General features: G+C 40.6%; 1 protein-coding gene and 1 long non-coding RNA gene across 2 annotated transcripts in view; one reads left to right on the plus strand and one right to left on the minus strand.

Annotated features, from left to right (window-relative positions):
• Positions 1 to 8,336: 8,336 nt before the first annotated feature.
• Positions 8,337 to 10,495, minus strand: CUNH2orf74 (chromosome unknown C2orf74 homolog). The gene is made up of 5 exons (XM_040453639.1): positions 10,382 to 10,495; positions 10,096 to 10,288; positions 9,751 to 9,864; positions 9,469 to 9,649; positions 8,337 to 8,692 (listed from the first exon to the last, which is right to left on the minus strand). Exons 2-5 carry the CDS (start codon positions 10,209 to 10,211, stop codon positions 8,471 to 8,473), a joined length of 633 nt encoding a protein of 210 aa, XP_040309573.1. The 5' UTR covers positions 10,212 to 10,288; positions 10,382 to 10,495; the 3' UTR covers positions 8,337 to 8,470.
• A 115-nt stretch (positions 10,496 to 10,610) lies between these two features.
• The window catches only part of LOC121016245 (uncharacterized), a 13,228-nt gene continuing 6,862 nt past the window's right edge, over positions 10,611 to 16,976 (plus strand). Inside the window, exon 1 of the long non-coding RNA XR_005784176.1 lies at positions 10,611 to 11,040. This is a non-coding gene — a long non-coding RNA (uncharacterized LOC121016245). The remainder of the gene's footprint in view (positions 11,041 to 16,976) is intronic.

Raw genomic sequence — 16,976 nt, forward strand, 5'->3', positions numbered from 1 at the left:
TCCGTGGGTTCTCGCCCCATATCTGGCTCTGTGCGGACAGCTCAGAGCCTGGAGCCTGCTTCGGATTCTGTGTCTGTCTCTCTCCGCCTCAGCCCTGCTCCCACTTGCTCTCTGTCTCTCTGTCTCTTTGTCTCTCCCTCTCTCTCTCTCTCTCTCTCAAAAAAATGAATAAATATTAAAAAAAAATTTTTTTTAAGTCTTTTTACACCAAGAGTTAAGTAAATGTGTGCTGGGTTCTTCTCCTGCAGCAGTGTGAGACCATGCTGGCAGGCTGGAAGCCCGATGTCTGGACCCAGGTCTTGGATCCGCCACTGAAATTCCTAACCTCTCTGTACTTTACCACTGTAAAATGGGGATGTGTTACCCCTTATTTAAATAATTAGATACGACTACTAGTAACAAAATAGCAGTAACAAAATAATACCGAACAAGCTATTTTCCTCTCATGTAAAAACAGGCAGTCCATGGCAAATATGGAAGCTATGCAATCATTGGAGCCCTGAGCTTACATCAACGATCCTCCACATGGGGCTTCCACATCAGGATTCAAGATGGCCCCCCAACACATCCACATTCCAAGCAGCACGAAGAAGAGAGAGCCAAAATACATCCTCAACCTTTTAAAAAAATTTTTATGTTTGTTTATTTTTGAGAGACAGAGAGAGAGGCTGGAGGAGGCGTAGAGTGAGGGAGACAGAGGATCTGAAGCAAGCTCTGCATTGACAGCAGAAAGCCAGATATGGGGCTTGAACCCATGAACGGTGAGATCATGACCTGAGCTGAACTCAGACACTCAACCAACTGAGCCACCCAGGCGCCCTACCCTCAACCTTTAAGACACAGCTGGGCACTGCTGCTTAGACCCTGTTGGCTATAACATGTCACATGGTAATTCCTAGGGAGGAAAACTGGGAAATACAGTCCTTATTCTAGTCTGCCACAAGCCCAGACCACATTTGGGAATTCTGTTACCAAAAAATAAGGAAAAAATAGATACTGGAGGACAACTAGCAGTGTCTGCCACCCAACCTCATAGGCAGTGTGAAGTTAAAGAAGCTAATACAGCTAAAGCTATTAGAACAGTTCCAGGCATGTAGGACGCACTTGATAAAAGTTTCCATTGTTTTCTCCTCAGCCCCCCTGTGATTTTCTCTACTCCTATACACTGCTACCACCAAACTCCAAATCTCCTAACTTGACATTCTAGCCTAGGTTTCCCAGCCAAGCCAAAGGCAACTCCTGTAGCCAATGATCTGCTTTGTCAAAGACGGCTTTACAACCACTCCCATATCCTTACCTGCAGGAATAAGGAGAGATAAAAGGGGGGTGTGCCTCTCTTCTTTTAAGGGCATGACTCAGAAGTGGCAGACATCACTTCTACGCTTACCTCAATGGCCAGAACTTACATGCCACTAGAGAAAATATGGAGGAGGGTGTTGTTACTATAAAAAAGACAGGTAGAATGGATATTTAGAGAATAACCTATAAGCTCTGGCTCACCGCCACTTCCCTGAACCTGCTCCTCCTCCTATTTCCCTCCTGGTTTCTCTCTGTAGGCCGTGGGCATCGCCATCTGTAGTAATTCAAGGGCTGGATGTGCCACTCAGCTGTGACTCTGCCCCGGCCTTGTCTCCAGAGCATCACACTGCACAGCTCAGGCACCATCCATGTGCCAATCTATACTTCACAGTGAGTTGTAATATAGTGAGTGAATGAATGAATGAATAGGATAGAAGGGAAAGCCTACCTTTTAGTAGAATGCCAACTAAAATTGTTTCTCGGGGCGCCTGGGTGGCGCAGTCGGTTAAGCGTCCGACTTCAGCTCAGGTCACGATCTCGCGGTCCATGAGTTCGAGCCCCGCGTCAGGCTCTGGGCTGATGGCTCGGAGCCTGGAGCCTGTTTCCGATTCTGTGTCTCCCTCTCTCTCTGCCCCTCCCCCGTTCATGCTCTGTCTCTCTCTGTCCCAAAAATAAATAAACGTTGAAAAAAAAATTTTTTTTTAAATAAAATAAAATAAAATTGTTTCTCAATAAGTAAAAACTACTTATTATTTTTACAGTGGAGAAATCCAACAGACACCATATATATTTTTTTAAACAACAGATACCATCTTAACCAAGTGATAAAAATTAAATTACATTATATCTATGGGACAAATTGGGAGCACATGCCTCCTGATATGATGCACTGAGATCACAGAATCACTTCTAGAATATTTCTGCCAAAGATCCATGACCTGAACCTAATCATAAAGGAACATCAGGCAGGCCTCTGACTCTTGGTCTTGGCTCAGGCCATGATCTCACAGTTTGTGAGTTTGAGCTCTGAGTGGGGCTCCACACTGACCTTGTGGAGTCTGCTTGGAATTCTCTCTCTCTTCCTCCTTCTGTGTCCCTCCTCCACTTGCGTTCTCTCTCTCAAAATAAATAAATAAATAAACTTAAAACAAAAGAAAGAAACATCAGGCAGACCCAAACAGTGAGGGACGTTCTATAAAGTAACTGGCCTGCAATATTCAAAAAGGTCAAGGTCAGAAAAGTCAAGGAAAGGCTGAGGAACTGGTCCACATTGAAGGAGATCAAAGAGATGTCACAACAAAATGAAAAACGTTATTCTGAATTGGATCCTGGATTTTAGAAAAATGTAATGGGACAACTGGCAAATCTCAAATGTAGGTTAAATGACAATAGTGTATCAATGTTAACTGATGGTCGACCTGTGGTTATATGGAAGAATGTCCCAATTTTTAGGAAGTATGGGCTAAAGTACTAAGGGTAAATGATACAGCATGTTTGCGTCTTACTCTCAAATGCTTACAAGACACAAATACGTATACATGGAGACTGTGAATAATAAAACAAATGTGTACACTGCTAACCTGGGAATCTGAGTTAAGGCACATGATTTTGTACTACTCTTGCAACTTTTCTGTAAATTTGAAATTACTTCAGTATAAAATTTTTTTTTTCTAAAAATCGTCCCAGTTTGCTGTCAGCGTTCTGATGTTATTTTTTGCTGAACAGAAGGCTTTTGGTTTTTTTTTTTTTAATAGTCCAATATCAAAGTTTCCCTTTTGGCTTTTGGATGATGTGTCCTGCTTGGAGTAGTCATTTGAAGACAGTCCCTGGGTCAACAGCTAATTAAAGAGGAAAGGTAGCAAGTTTGCAAGAGAAGCACCATTAGGTATTGAGAAAGAATTACTCAACTTTTCACTGAATCCATGGCTTAGGAGATGGAAACAGACTCTGAAAGCTTTACTGATCACTGAGCATCTTCAGTTGAATTTCTGGCAAATACCTCAAATTCAACAGATCTAAAAACCAGCTGATCTCTTTTCTCCAATTAGTCCCCTCTTTGGACTTTCCTATTTCGGACAGTCCCTCAAGTATCCCAACTCAGAAGTCATCTTGGTGCCCTCCTCATTTTCCTCCCACATCTCACCAGAAACTGACATTCGTTACTCTCTTCATAATCTCCTTGTGTGCTGCCACTTCCCTATCCTGGATCCTCATCCTCCAAACCTGAATTGTCCCTAGAGCCATCTCTATTTATCTTCTGGTTGCTACTCTTGATAACCTAATCCTGGAGGAAAGATCTCATGCCTCTGCCCCCTCCCATTACTATGCAGAAACATGAAACCAGGTATCAACTTCTAATCCTTAGAGCTCTCATGCAACCAGAAGACAAAACAAATTTACAAATCAAATATAAACAAAAGCATAAAACCAAGAAAATACAAATTAACATTTGTTCTTTGACTGTTCTACTGTTCACCCCATAGTTGTGGCACCAATGACCTACTGGAAATTCCGTGTGCCTGTACTAACATGGGCACTGATGGCCAACGATCCTACCATTTTCTTCTACTGGAACATTTATAAAACCATAATTAGTATAGTCAATCACCAGGAAATTGGTCTTCATTTGACATAGATGCATGATTTACATATTAATTCCTCCTCTAATCTTTTCTCTTCAGCTTGTGACAAAGTAATTTGGTGCCCTAAATACAGATGCAGATATGGTCAACAAAACCATGACATCATATAGGAATACACACCAATAAATCATCATCCACATAACTCTGAATTGTCTTATATTAAAATTTTAGATAGGGGTGTCTGGGTGGCTGAATTGGTTAAGTGTCCAAGTCTTGATTTCAGGTCAGGTCATGATCTCATGGTTTGTGGGATTGAGCCCTGTATTGAACTCTGCGCTGACAGCACAGAGTCTGGTTGGGATTCTCTCTCCCCACTCCTCTCTCTGCCCCTCCCTCAGTCATGCTCATGCACGTGCTGTCTCTCAAAATAAATAAATTTATAAATAAATAAAGATGTGAATATTCATAGCAACATTATTCACAAGAAAAAAGAAGCAACACAAGTGGAATGGATAAACAAAATGTGGTATGTACATACAAATGGAATATTATTCAGGCTTACAAAGTAAGGGAATTCTTTATATTATAGGGAAAGGACAGTCTCTTCAATAAGTGGTGCTGGGAAAACTGACAGCTACATGAAAAAGAATGAAACTGGGCCACTTTCTTACACCAGACACAAAAAATAAACTCAAAATGAATTAAAGACCTAAATGTGAGACTTGAAACCATAAAACTCATAGAAGAAAACATAGGCAATAATTTCTCTGACATCATCCATAGAAACATTATTCTAGATATTTCTCCTTGGGTAAAGGAAGCAAAAGCAAAAATAAACTATTGGGACTACACCAGAAAAAAAGCTTTTGCACAGCTGAAGGAAACCATCAACAAAACAAATGAAAGAATACAGAATGAGAGAAGATATTTGCAAATGATATATTCGATAAGGGCCTAATACCTAAACATATAAAGAACTTACATAACTCAATATCAAAAAAATAAATAATCCTTTTAAAAAATGGGCAGAGGACCTAGACATTTTTCCAAAGATAACAAACAGATGGTCAATAGACACGTGAAAAGATGCTCAATATCAATAATCATTAGGGAACTGCAAACCAAAACCAAAATGAGAGATACATTTATATCTATCAGAATGGTTAGAATCCCAAAGATAAGAAATAACAAGTTGGTGAGGATGTAGAGAAAAAGGAACCCTTGTTCCTGCCTGTGAGGATGTAAATTGGTACAGTCGTTGTGGAATAGAGTATGGAGGTTCCTCAAAACATTAAAAATAGAAATACTATATGATCCAGTAATTCCCTTGGTATTTACCCAGGGAAAGTGAAAACACTAATTTGAGAAGATATCTGCATGCCTATGTTCATTGCAGCATTATTTATAATAGCCAAGATATGGAAACAACCCAAGTGTGCACAGATATAGATGAATGGATAAAGATGTGAGATGTGTATGTATATATTACACACAAACACATACGCATATACACAGTGGAATATTACTCAGCCATCAAAAGGATGAGATCTGGCCATTGGTGACAACACGGATGGACCTAGAGGGTATGATGCTAAGTGAAATAAGTCAGTCAGAGAAAGGCAAATTCCACATGATTTCACTTCTATGTGGAATCTAAAAAACAAAATGAATAAATGAAAACCAGAAACAGACCCAGGAACACAGAGAACTAACTAATGGTTGTCAGAGGGGAGAGAGGGGGGGATGGGTAAATGGGTGAAGGAGAGGGGCAGGTCCAGGCTTCTAGTTACAGAATGAATAAGTCACAGAGATAAAAGGTACAATATAAGGTATTGTGATAGTGTTGTGTGATGACAGACGGTAGCGACACTTGTGGTGAGCGCCGCATAATGCGTTGACTTGTTGAATCACTATGATGTACACCTGAAACTAATGTGACATTGTATTAACTATACTTTAATTTTTCTTAAAAAGGAGGGAAGTTCCTGACCCATGGATGAATCTTGAGAATATCATGCTAGGTGAAATAATCACATATACTGTGATTCCACTTATATGAGGTACTTAGAGTAATCAAATTCATAGAGACAAAAAGTAGAATGGTGCTTACCAGGAGTTGGGGCAGGCTGAAAGAAGGATTAGGCTTACTAGGCACAGAGTTACAAGTTTTGCAAGATGCAAAGAGCTCTGTGGTGGTGGTTGTCCAAGGTAAATGTACTTCACACCATTTACTTTTATTTTTATTATTACTATTATTATTTTTAAATATTTGTTTTTGAGAGAGAGAAAGAACACATGAGCAGGGGAGGGGAGGGGTAGAGAGAGAGAGGGAAGCAGAGGATCTGAAGCAGGCTCCGGGCTCTGTGCTGACAGCAGAGAGTCCAACTCGGGGCCTGAACTCGCGAACCATGAGTTCATGACCTGAGCCGAAGTTGGACACTTAACCCACTGAACCACCTAGGTGCCCCTGTACTTTACACTATTAAACTATGCACTTAAAAATAGTTAAGATGGTAAATTTTATGTTATGTGTACTTTGCCACAATTTAAAAAAAATTTTTAATATTATCATCAGGTGAAAGACCCAGATTTTTAAGTGCTTGTAGAGAGCTCATGGGCTCTGAATATTTTTGTAGACCATCCCCGCCTCTTCCCTGAAGTCCATACTGCTTTTATCCCTTCTCCACCCTATACCTCCAGCCTAGAATCCCAAGAGTGACCTTACTCTGACTCCTCACTACACTGCACTGTTCTCTCTCAACTCTCAATGACAACCTACAGCCCCAGGTAACTGGAGTCCACCAAACTTGACCCACATTCTCACTTTGTTTTGGCTTATGCCTTTCCCCAGCTGAAAAACACTCTTCCTTCTGCTTGTATTATCCAATCCTTCCATTCATTAAGTTCCTTCTCACAGTGGAACAACCCCAGACTACAAGGACTTCTCTCAATATCAAAGGGTGTCAGTACTCTTCATTTAGAATTAGTCACATTCTAAATGTATCACTTACTCTTTCAATCACTCAACATTGAGCATGTGTCATACACATGACAATGTGCTAGACCCTGAATCAAATGCTATGTCTTCTGTCTTCTGCTTTTTTAAAAAAATGTTTATTTTTGAGAGAGAGAGAGAGCGCGAGAGAGAGCAAGTAGGGGAGGGGCAGAGAGAGAGAGAGACAGACAGACAGAATCTGAAGCAGCTCAGATGCTCAGAGCCCAAGGCAGGGCTCGAACTCAGGAACTGCGAGATCATGACTTGAATTGAAGTCAGCTGCTTAACTGACTGGGCCCCTCCCCGCCAGGCTCCCCTTCTGCTTTTTTTTTTTTTTTTTTAAGTTTGAGAGAGAGAGGGCACCTGAGCAGTGATTGGGGGAGGGGCAGAGACAGAGAAAAGGAGAATCCCTCAGGCTCTGGGCTGACGGCTCGGAGCCTGGAGCCTGTTTCCGATTCTGTGTCTCCCTCTCTCTCTGCCCCTCCCCTGTTCATGCTCTGTCTCTCTCTGTCCCAAAAATAAATAAAAAAACGTTGAAAAAAAAATTAAAAAAAAAAAAGAAAAAGAAAAGGAGAATCCCAAGCAGGCTCCATACTGTCAGTGCTGAGCCCGATGCGGTGCTTGAACCCACAAACCTCAAAATCATGACCTGAGCCGAAATTAAGAGTCAGAAGCTTAACTAACTAGGCCACCCAGGCACCCCTTCTGCTTTTTATCTCTCTCATGGCCTCTTACACATTTAACAATGTTTACTGCAGCAGTTTGGATGATTTAATGGCCTATACTATCTTATTCCACATATGGACAGCAGATTTTAAACTACTGAAATCAAGAATAGTGTAAACTCAGGACTCGCCTGAAGCAACAGGATGTTTTGTTGGTGACGGTAGGGTTTTTTTCTAGCAATCTTACAAAGCAGCTGTCAGTTCGGGAGCCTGGGTGGTTCAGTAGGTTAACTGTCCAACTTCAGCTCAGGTCATGATCTCACGGTCCATGAGTTCAAGCCCTGCTTCAGGCTCTGTGCTGACAGCTCAGAGCCTGGAGCCTGCCTCAGATCCCGTGTCTCCCTCTCTCTCTGTTCCTCCCCCACTCATGCTCTAACTCTCTCTCTTAAAAATAAATAAATGTTAAAAAAAAAAAACACCAAAGCAGCTGTCAGTACAATAAGGGTTTGAGGACTGAGTTCAACAGGGATTATGTAGCAGGATATCCTAGTCCTTGTTATTGGAAGTTTCCATGATGATAACAGTAATGTCATTTGGTCATGAATGCCTGTGATGACAGCATCAAGAACATGCTATCCCCAAAGTTCCCCTTAAATATGACTTGCCTAACAGACATCTGCACAAACACAAATAACTTTATTCACATGTTAGAACAGTGTTTGAGTAGATAGTGTTTTAAGGACACTTAATACAATACATTTCTTGAACTCAGATTAGAGTTAAAAAAAAAATATATTCAAGCTCTGGGTATTTTACTTAAAAATTTTGCATGTAGCCCACTTGTTTCTGCACAAAGGTAAAATACTATCTGTATTTGCTTAATTCCCCATACTTTGCCATTTCATCATGATCTTGTACCCCCAGTCATTTCATTGTTCATCTAAGTTTACATTTCGTTTACCCACACTTTTCTGAGCTAATTTTCTCTCTTTATGTTCTAAAGGGTAGCTTTGAGGTTTCGGGTATTCCTTCCCAAGGTCCACAACAATTACCTCCCTAGAAAATGTCACTCCTTTTAAAGGTCTTCTGTGGTTTTCAACAGCTGATTGACTTCTGGTGACAGGAATGGGTGGTTTTTGCAAATCATCATCCTGCAAGAGAATGGGGCAACAGTCAAATGCTTAATTTACGAAAGCAACAAGCCCTTCTTTAAAACACCTAAGTTTATATTTTTAATTTAATTTATATTTTAAATTAAATATAGAAGCATTGTTCGTGAGAAACAGAAGAAGTGTTTCTAAGTGATACAGGAAAGCAGCAGTAATCCATCATGATCTCATTTTCATATTTCTATGGTTACAAAGGAGCCCCCTGCACTGTCATTCTGCCTCTGGGCTTAGGCCTTGTGTAAGGGAAGATGTGAACTGTCCCTATCAGGGAGCCCCAACAGGGAGCTCGAGAAGGTGCAGGGGTGATTGTATGCTGTTGTATAAGGAGCCTGGAACCAAAACGGGGGCGTGGGGCCTGGTCCTGAGCTTGGCTATGGGGGAAGAATGACCTTGAGCAATTCATCTCATTTTCTCATTTGTAACATGAAAGGGCTGGATCCCTAGATGATCTCCAAGGACTCCTCCAGCTCTGAGATCTTAGGATTCTGGGGAAAGCACAATGAAGGGGAACTATTAGGAACAACACAAATGTAAGAGTAAAGAATGGGAAAGTGTCTAGATTTGGCACGTATGACTGGTTTAATAACACAGACTGATGAGCTAAGAAGATGGTTTGGATGACTGCAGACACGATGCTCCTTTCAGGTAAAAACTTAAGTTGCAGGCAAAGCCATGTCATTGGACCCAGCCAAGTCATTTACCACCTTTTCAATTAAACAAATTCTAAACGGCCCCTTGAGAGTAGAAAAGTCCGTCACCTCTTGACCATTTCCTTCAGCATTCTTAGGTTCTTGCTTCTCTCTTACTATGTCCTCCCCCTCTTCTTCCATGTTTTCTTTCTCTTCTAAGGGTGTGATCAACGCTTCTTTACTCCGTCTCTGGACAAGAATGCCAGGCCTCATGGGTGCGTTCAAGTCTATGATTTGTGTCAGGAGAGTCCTAGATAATCGATCAGCAGGATTTTTAGAAATTCAGGCATGTTAGCCACCATTGCTATACCCCAAAATGACTTTCTACAACATTCTACGATACAGACTTACTTTTCCTGGTCTCTTGAAATGTTCGCCTCCACATTAGCAGTTAAACAACCTTCACCTCCATTACCATCTGCACAAGGGCGTTTTTCTGTCTGTACATCTTTCTTGCTTTGGAAACTGAAAATGAATAAGCAAAAAAATTCAGAAAAAGGAGAATGGCCTCGAATTGAATGCTTGGCATAGAACATCACTTTTAAACAGGAAATTAGATTTCCTAAAATTCCTAAATGGACAAAGTAGGTAGCTATGGCGTTACTGGCTCTATCATAAATTGACTTAGATTATTTCTAGATACATTTGCTAGCATGACTTGAAATCTGATCCCAATTTATCAGCATGGATTTATACCATTTATATAAAAAAACCACCAATAAAAGGAGGATGCAAATGAAGCAAATTAGAAGGAGGATGAAGAAAGTGATTGCGGTGATTTCAAAGGCCAGAGGATTAGCCAGAAGACTCATCTACTCTCACAGTCACAGATCATGCAATATTCTTTTCCAGCTTAGTTTGAATGTAGTTCTCTTGTTCTTTACGTTTTCTAGAAACAGAAGAACACAAGGCTATTTTCATTGTTGTCCTTTTGATCCACTTCATAAAAGATGCTCTGCTTGTTTCAATGAAGTTGACTCACACTGGCTAATTTCTCTCCATAAATATGGTGGGGGCTCAGGTGGTTGGAGGGGAGACTGAGCTGGGACACGTGGGATCGGCTCAGCTCACCTCCCCTCACCCCGAAAACTATCAAGAATCCAGAGGAGAGGAATTGGAGCAGCTGGAGCCAAGCCCAGCTCCCCATTCTTTTCTCTTCAGTGACATCATAGAATCATGGAACCGTTCAGTTAGCAGGACCAGAGTGCCAGCCCAACCCTGCCCATCACCGGAGTCAGGAGAACTACGAAACTCTCCTCTGGGCTGCTATCTGTCCTCTCAGAGGGCTGGGGTGGAGGCCATGTGGCACCACCATGACTACTCTTTGCACAAGGATTTTCTTTCTGCTCTCTGAACACCAGCTTTCCTTTCTTAACCTGAGCCTGTTTCTCTTATGCTTCTTTCACAGACAATGAATAATCAGTCCACTTCCTTCTTATAAAATCCCTCTCTAGAGTAATCTACTTACCTCCTAATGGGTGCTTTCCAGGCTAAATAGCCTGTATCTTTCTAATCTCACATCCCTGGACCTACTTTCTGGACAAATAAGCAAACTGGCACCTCTAGTAGCTATGGCTGAGGAAGCAGGAGCAGAGCAAGATGATCAGAGTCATGATGATCCTGCCCCCAACCTCACTTCAGGTGAGTGAGTGATGCCCACAACAGAGCAGAGCTAGGGTTTTCTGAGAAGCAAAGGAAGGTACAAAGGAATATGGCAGGTACTGCCAACCACATCTAAAAGAGTCAGAAAATGAGCCCTTGGGGTTCTCTGGGCTGTAGTAACACTGGCTCTCCTTCAGAAGGGCGAGGACTATGGTTTTTTTATCACTGGATACTCCACCAAATCAGAATCTGCAAAGCCTACAAATGTTGAATGGATGGGTCTGTGCGGCAGGTGTGGTATGTATGTATGTGGTGTGTGTGTAAGTACAAGTAGAGCTTGTTGGAGGGTTCAGGCCAACCCTGATTTCTAGAACATGGGGACATCTAGGCCACTCCTGCCAGAGTCAGAATTCACAGATGCTTCCTGCAGCAAGGCTCCCAGATAAAGACTCAGAGCCCATATCACTCTCCTTCCTCTACACTGCTGCCAGACTGAAACTTTAAGAGCCCAAATCTTCCCATGTCTCATGTACACATAAAGGATTTTCCTGGGAGATGGGACTATTTTTGATCTACTGTTAGTTACACACATTTAGACTTATGTAAAAACCCATCAAACTGTATCCTTAAGACTAGTGTGCCTTGTGTCATCTACTGTGTGGATACCACACGGAATAGAAAGTAAAAAGGGGTCCCATTCCTACACTGGGCTTGAATGTGTGTGGTGCCATGAGCAGTGCTGGACCAGAGGGCACTGATGCTAGTTGGTCCTGCCTCCAAGACTTTGTACCAGATATAGTCTGAGACCAGAGACCTTTAGCAACAAGTAAGGGCTAGTAAGACTATCATAAGCATTTTCCTTCATTGAATGTAACTTGGAAATCGATGTTAAATTTATATATATAGTTAACATAATTCTGAAAAGTGTAAGGTTATCCAACTTTGTCCATAAATCACATTTTTAAGTACACTGGACTAGAAGTTTCTGATGTCATGATACTCGAAGATGGATTCCAGAACCTAACCCAGGGCACCTTGCACATGGGTGTGTGCTCAAAAATTACACATGGTGGGAAATTACTACCAATTCTACAGAAATTTAAAAATATTCTAAGAGAGTATTATGAAAATTGTATGCTGACAAATTGAATAATCCAGATGAAATGGAAAAGTTCCTAGAAAAACAATCAGACAGAATTGTGAAGATATAGAAAATCTGAATAGAAATATAATAATGAGACTGAATCAATAATCAAAACCTTTGAACAAAGAAAAGCCCTGAACCAGATGGCTTCACTGGAGAATTCTATTAAACATTTAAAGAAGAACTAACCAATCTCTTTCAAACTCTTCCAAACAATTGAAGAAAAGGGAATACTTCCTAACTCATTGCATGAGGCCAGCATTATCCTGATACCAAAGCCAAAGACAATACAAAAAAAGAAACCTAAAGACTGATCTCCCTTATGAACACTGAAGCAGAAATCCTCAATAAAGTACTAGCAAACTGAATTTAGCAGCATATTGAAAGGATTATGCCACAACATAGTGGAATTTATTCCTGGAATGCAAGGATGGCTTAACAGAAAAATCAATGTAATATACCACATTAACAGAATGAAGGGGAGGAAAATACATGATCATCTCAATTGATTCAGGAAAGGCATCTGACATAATTTAACATCCTTTTCATGATGAAAAACACTAAACAAATTAGGAATAGAGCCTACTCCAACATAATAGAGCCCATATATAGGAACCCCTATATATAGGAACCCATATATAGGAACAGCTAACATCATACTCAGTGGTGAGAAAGTATTTGCAAATCACATATCTGATAATGGATTAATATCCACAATAAATAAAGAACTCCTACAACTCAACAGTAACAACAACAACAAAAAAACCAATTCAAAAATGGGCAAAGGACTTGAATAGACATTTCTCCAAAGAAGATATGCAAATGGACAATAAGCACATGAAAAGATGCTCAACATCACTAATCATTAAGGAACAAATCAAAATTGCAATGAAATAACCACTACACCCATTAGTAAAGCTATTACTTAAAAAAAAAAAAGAAAAAAAAAAAACAAGTGTTAGTAAGAATGTGGAGAAGTTGGAACCCTTGTGAATTGTTGGTGGGAATGTGAAAGGTACAGTCACCATGGGAAAAAATATGGCACTTCCTCAGAAAATTAAATATAGAGTTCCATATGATCCAGCAACTTCACTTCTGGGTATATTCACGAGAGAAGGAAAGCAGGGACTGGAACAGATATATTTGTACACCCATGTTCACAGCAGCATTATTCATAATAGCCAAGCAAGGGTGGAGGGGGGGGGCGAGAGAGAGAGAGAGAGAGAGAGAGAGCGAGCGAGAGAGAGAAAGAATCCCAAGCAGGCTCCACATCATCGGTACAGAGCCCAACCTGGGGCTTGAACTCACAAACCATGAAATCATGACCTGAGCCAAAACCCACTGAGCCGCCCAGGTGCCCCCCACCCCAGGAGACTTTTTGACCTTGTGATTCCAACCCAGGGAAGAAGTAAGAGGACATTCCATCTCACCTCAGAAGAGCAAGTTTCCCCCAGGGTGTGTACAGACCAAGCCTTTTGCACATTACGTTGGTCCCACCCCTGTGACAACCCAGCACCCTTAACAAGAAGTAGGAACCATTATCAAGAGGCAAATAGGGGACTTCATTTGGTGTTTTATTTTGGAAGGTTGAGCTTGAAAGGATGAGAGCACTATCTCCTTCTGGGGATGCTGCTGTGGGAGGTGAAGCCAAGCCCACCTCTGCTGTCTAACTGGAACACGAGTGGTTTTTCAATTGATTTTGTTCAGCCAGTAAGCTTTTTGCTTTTATCTCTTTTATTTTTTTTATTTTTATTTTTTTTTAATTTTTTTTTCAACGTTTATTTATTTTTGGGACAGAGAGAGACAGAGCATGAACGGGGGAGGGGCAGAGAGAGAGGGAGACACAGAATCGGAAACAGGCTCCAGGTTCTGAGCCATCAGCCCAGAGCCTGATGCAGGGCTCAAACTCACGGACCACGAGATCTTGACCTGGCTGAAGTCGGACGCTTAACTGACTGCGCCACCCAGGCGCCCCATATCTCTTTTAAAAGACACAATTTGCTCTAATCATTTGTACTGTTATTGTTATTTACATATTTTATTTTAATCTGTTTTAGTTTTTACTTGCTTTCCTCAACCTCTGTACTCATAGCCTTTGATCTAAACATTTTCTGATAAAACATTAGGAATTTCCTAGGGCAGAGCTTCTTTATCTGTAGCAAAGAAGCAGGTTTCAATTTTTTTTCTCCCAATCCACTGAGGAGCAATACTTGTGCAAAACAGAATTATTAGAGTGATCATATGTTTGGATGTTACAGCAATGTAAAATAGTTATTAAAAGTTTCTAGGTATTTACTTTCAATTTCTGTATTGTGTTGCAGACCAGTGGCAATTTAAGGACAAATACCTACCCAGAGATTACACCTGGATTAACACTGATTGAACAACGATTTGTTTAAAATTTTTTTTTCAATGTTTATTTATTTTTGACAGACAAAGACAGAGTGCGGTAGGGGAGGTGTAGAGAGAGACGGAGACACAGAGTCCGAGGCAGGCTCCAGGCTCTGAGCTGTCAGCACAGAGCCCAACACGGGGCTCGAACTCACGGACAGCAAGCTCATGACCTGAGCCAAAATCAGACACTTAACTGACTGAGCGACCCAGGCATCCCAGTAACTGTTTTAAATAACATTTGTGTTGGAGCACCTGGGTGGTTCAGTCGGTGAAGAGGCCAACTTCAGCTCAGGTCATGATCTTGTAGTTCATGAGTTTGAGCCCTACGTCAGGCTCTGTGCTGACAGCTCAGAGCCTGGAGCCTGCTTCAGATTCTGTGTCTCCCTCTCCCTCTGCTTCTTGCCTGCTCACGCTGTCTCTGTCTCTCAAAAATAAATAAACATTAATAAATAAATACATAAATAAATAAATTTGTGTTTTTTTGCAGAAAATTTGGAAAATGCCAAAAAAAAAGGAAAATAAAATCTGATGTAATTCCAACATCTAGAAGTAAAAACTATTGAAATATACTGACATTTTGTATTACATATACTGACGGTTGTACAGCCCCCTTCAGTGTAATTTTAGAATATTTTTATCATCCCCAAACGAAGCCCCTTACCCATTAGCAGTCAGACCCCAGTCTCTGGTAACCACTAACTATTGCCATTTTTTTCTTTTTAAGATTTTATTTAAAAAAAATTTTTTTTAACATTTTTTTTGAGACAGAGAGAGACACAGCATGAACGGGGGAGGGGCAGAGAGAGAGGGAGACACAGAATTGGAAGCAAGCTCCAGGCTCTGACCCATCAGCCCAGAGCCTGACGCAGGGCTCGAACTCGCGGACCGCGAGATCGTGACCTGAGCTGAAGTCGGACGCTTAACCGACTGAGCCACCCAGGCGCCCCTAAGATTTTATTTTTAAGTAATCTCTACACCCAACATGGGGCTCAAATTCACAACCCCGAGATCAAGACTCTCATGCTCCACCGACTGAGCCAGCACATGGCCCCCTGATCTATTTTGTTTCTATTGATTTGCCTATTCTCAATATTCAAAATAAATGGAATTATACAATATGTGGCCTTTTATGTCTGGCCTCTTTCAGTTTAGCATAATGTTTTCAAGATTCATCCATGTTGTAGCATTAACAGTACACCATTCCTTTTCATTGCCAAATAATGTTTGGCAAATAACAAAAATATCAAATTTTGTTTTATCCATTATCAGTTGATAAACATTTGGATTGTTTCTACTGTAGCTATTGTGAATAATGCTGCTCTGAACATTCATGTGTATGTTTTTACAGAGACATAAGTTTCCATTTCTTTTGGATATATATGAAAGTATATATATATATGACTCAGGATTACTGAGTCATATGGTTAAGTCTATGTTTAACATTTTGAGGAAACACATATGTATTTTTATAACTTAAAAAAATTAGAATCACTATATATGTACTTTGTTAAACTTACCATTTTTATTATAAACATTTCCCCAATGTCTTCTGATAATCTTCAAAAAGATGATTTTTTTTTTAGGGGCACCCGGGTGGCTCAGTCGGTTAGTGTCTGACTTTTGATTTCTGCTCAGGTCAGAATCTCACAGGTTCATGAGTTCCAGCCCTGCAAAGGGCTCTGCGCTAACAGTGCAGAGCCTGCTTGAGATTCTCTCTCTCTCCTTCTCTCTCTGCTCCTCCCCCACTTGCACTCGCTCCCTCTCTCTCAAAATAAATAAATAAACTAACAAAATTTTTTTAAAAGATGATTTTTTTAAATACATACACATTTCCCCAATTTATAAAAGCGTTACAATTATTTTCTTATTACTGGACATCTTACTGCCTTTATAAATAGCATCGGTGGTCATATTTATACATAAATATGTAGATTAAACTCTGATATTAAAATACTAATTTTTTATTTGCAAAAGTTTATTGGCTTCTGGCTCTTTATATCTCATCCATTTGTTTCACTGTTTTTGGGCTCCAAATATCTTTTGTTTTGATTTATCACTTTTAACTTCTATTTATTCCCTTTTTTTTTATACCTTATTTCTAATTTCTTGGCTTTAGTCTTCTATTAATCTTAGTTGAGGCAAAAGCAATTTCTGCTTTAGGTTTATAAAACTGTTAAAAAAACACTTTGATTTTGGGGGGTGGGTGTGCTCAGCCAGTTAAGCGTCCAGCTCTTGATTTTGGCTCAGGTCATGATCTCACAGTGAACCCCACACTGGGCTCTGGCTGTCAGCACAGAGACAGCACAGAGCCTGCTTGGGATTCTCCCTCTTCCTCTCTCTCTGCTCCTCCCCTTGCTTGCACTCTTTCTCAAAATAAATGGATGAACATTTAAAAAAAAGCTTTGAGGGGCGCCTGGGTGGCGCAGTCGGTTAAGCG

This window comes from Herpailurus yagouaroundi, unplaced genomic scaffold (assembly GCF_014898765.1).
Source record: "Herpailurus yagouaroundi ecotype Mexico unplaced genomic scaffold, PumYag 210, whole genome shotgun sequence".
NCBI classification, from domain to species: domain Eukaryota; kingdom Metazoa; phylum Chordata; class Mammalia; order Carnivora; family Felidae; genus Herpailurus; species Herpailurus yagouaroundi.

Coding starts and splice junctions, on each gene's coding strand:
- CUNH2orf74 (XM_040453639.1), bottom strand. CDS start 10,211: ATGAGTCTTCTGGCTAATCCTCTGGCCTTTGAAATCACCGCAATCACT. Junction 9,865..10,095: donor GTGGTTTTTTTATATAAATG/GTATAAATCCAT, acceptor ATTCATTTTCAG/TTTCCAAAGCAAGAAAGATG. Junction 9,650..9,750: donor ATTTCAAGAGACCAGGAAAA/GTAAGTCTGTAT, acceptor TCGATTATCTAG/GACTCTCCTGACACAAATCA.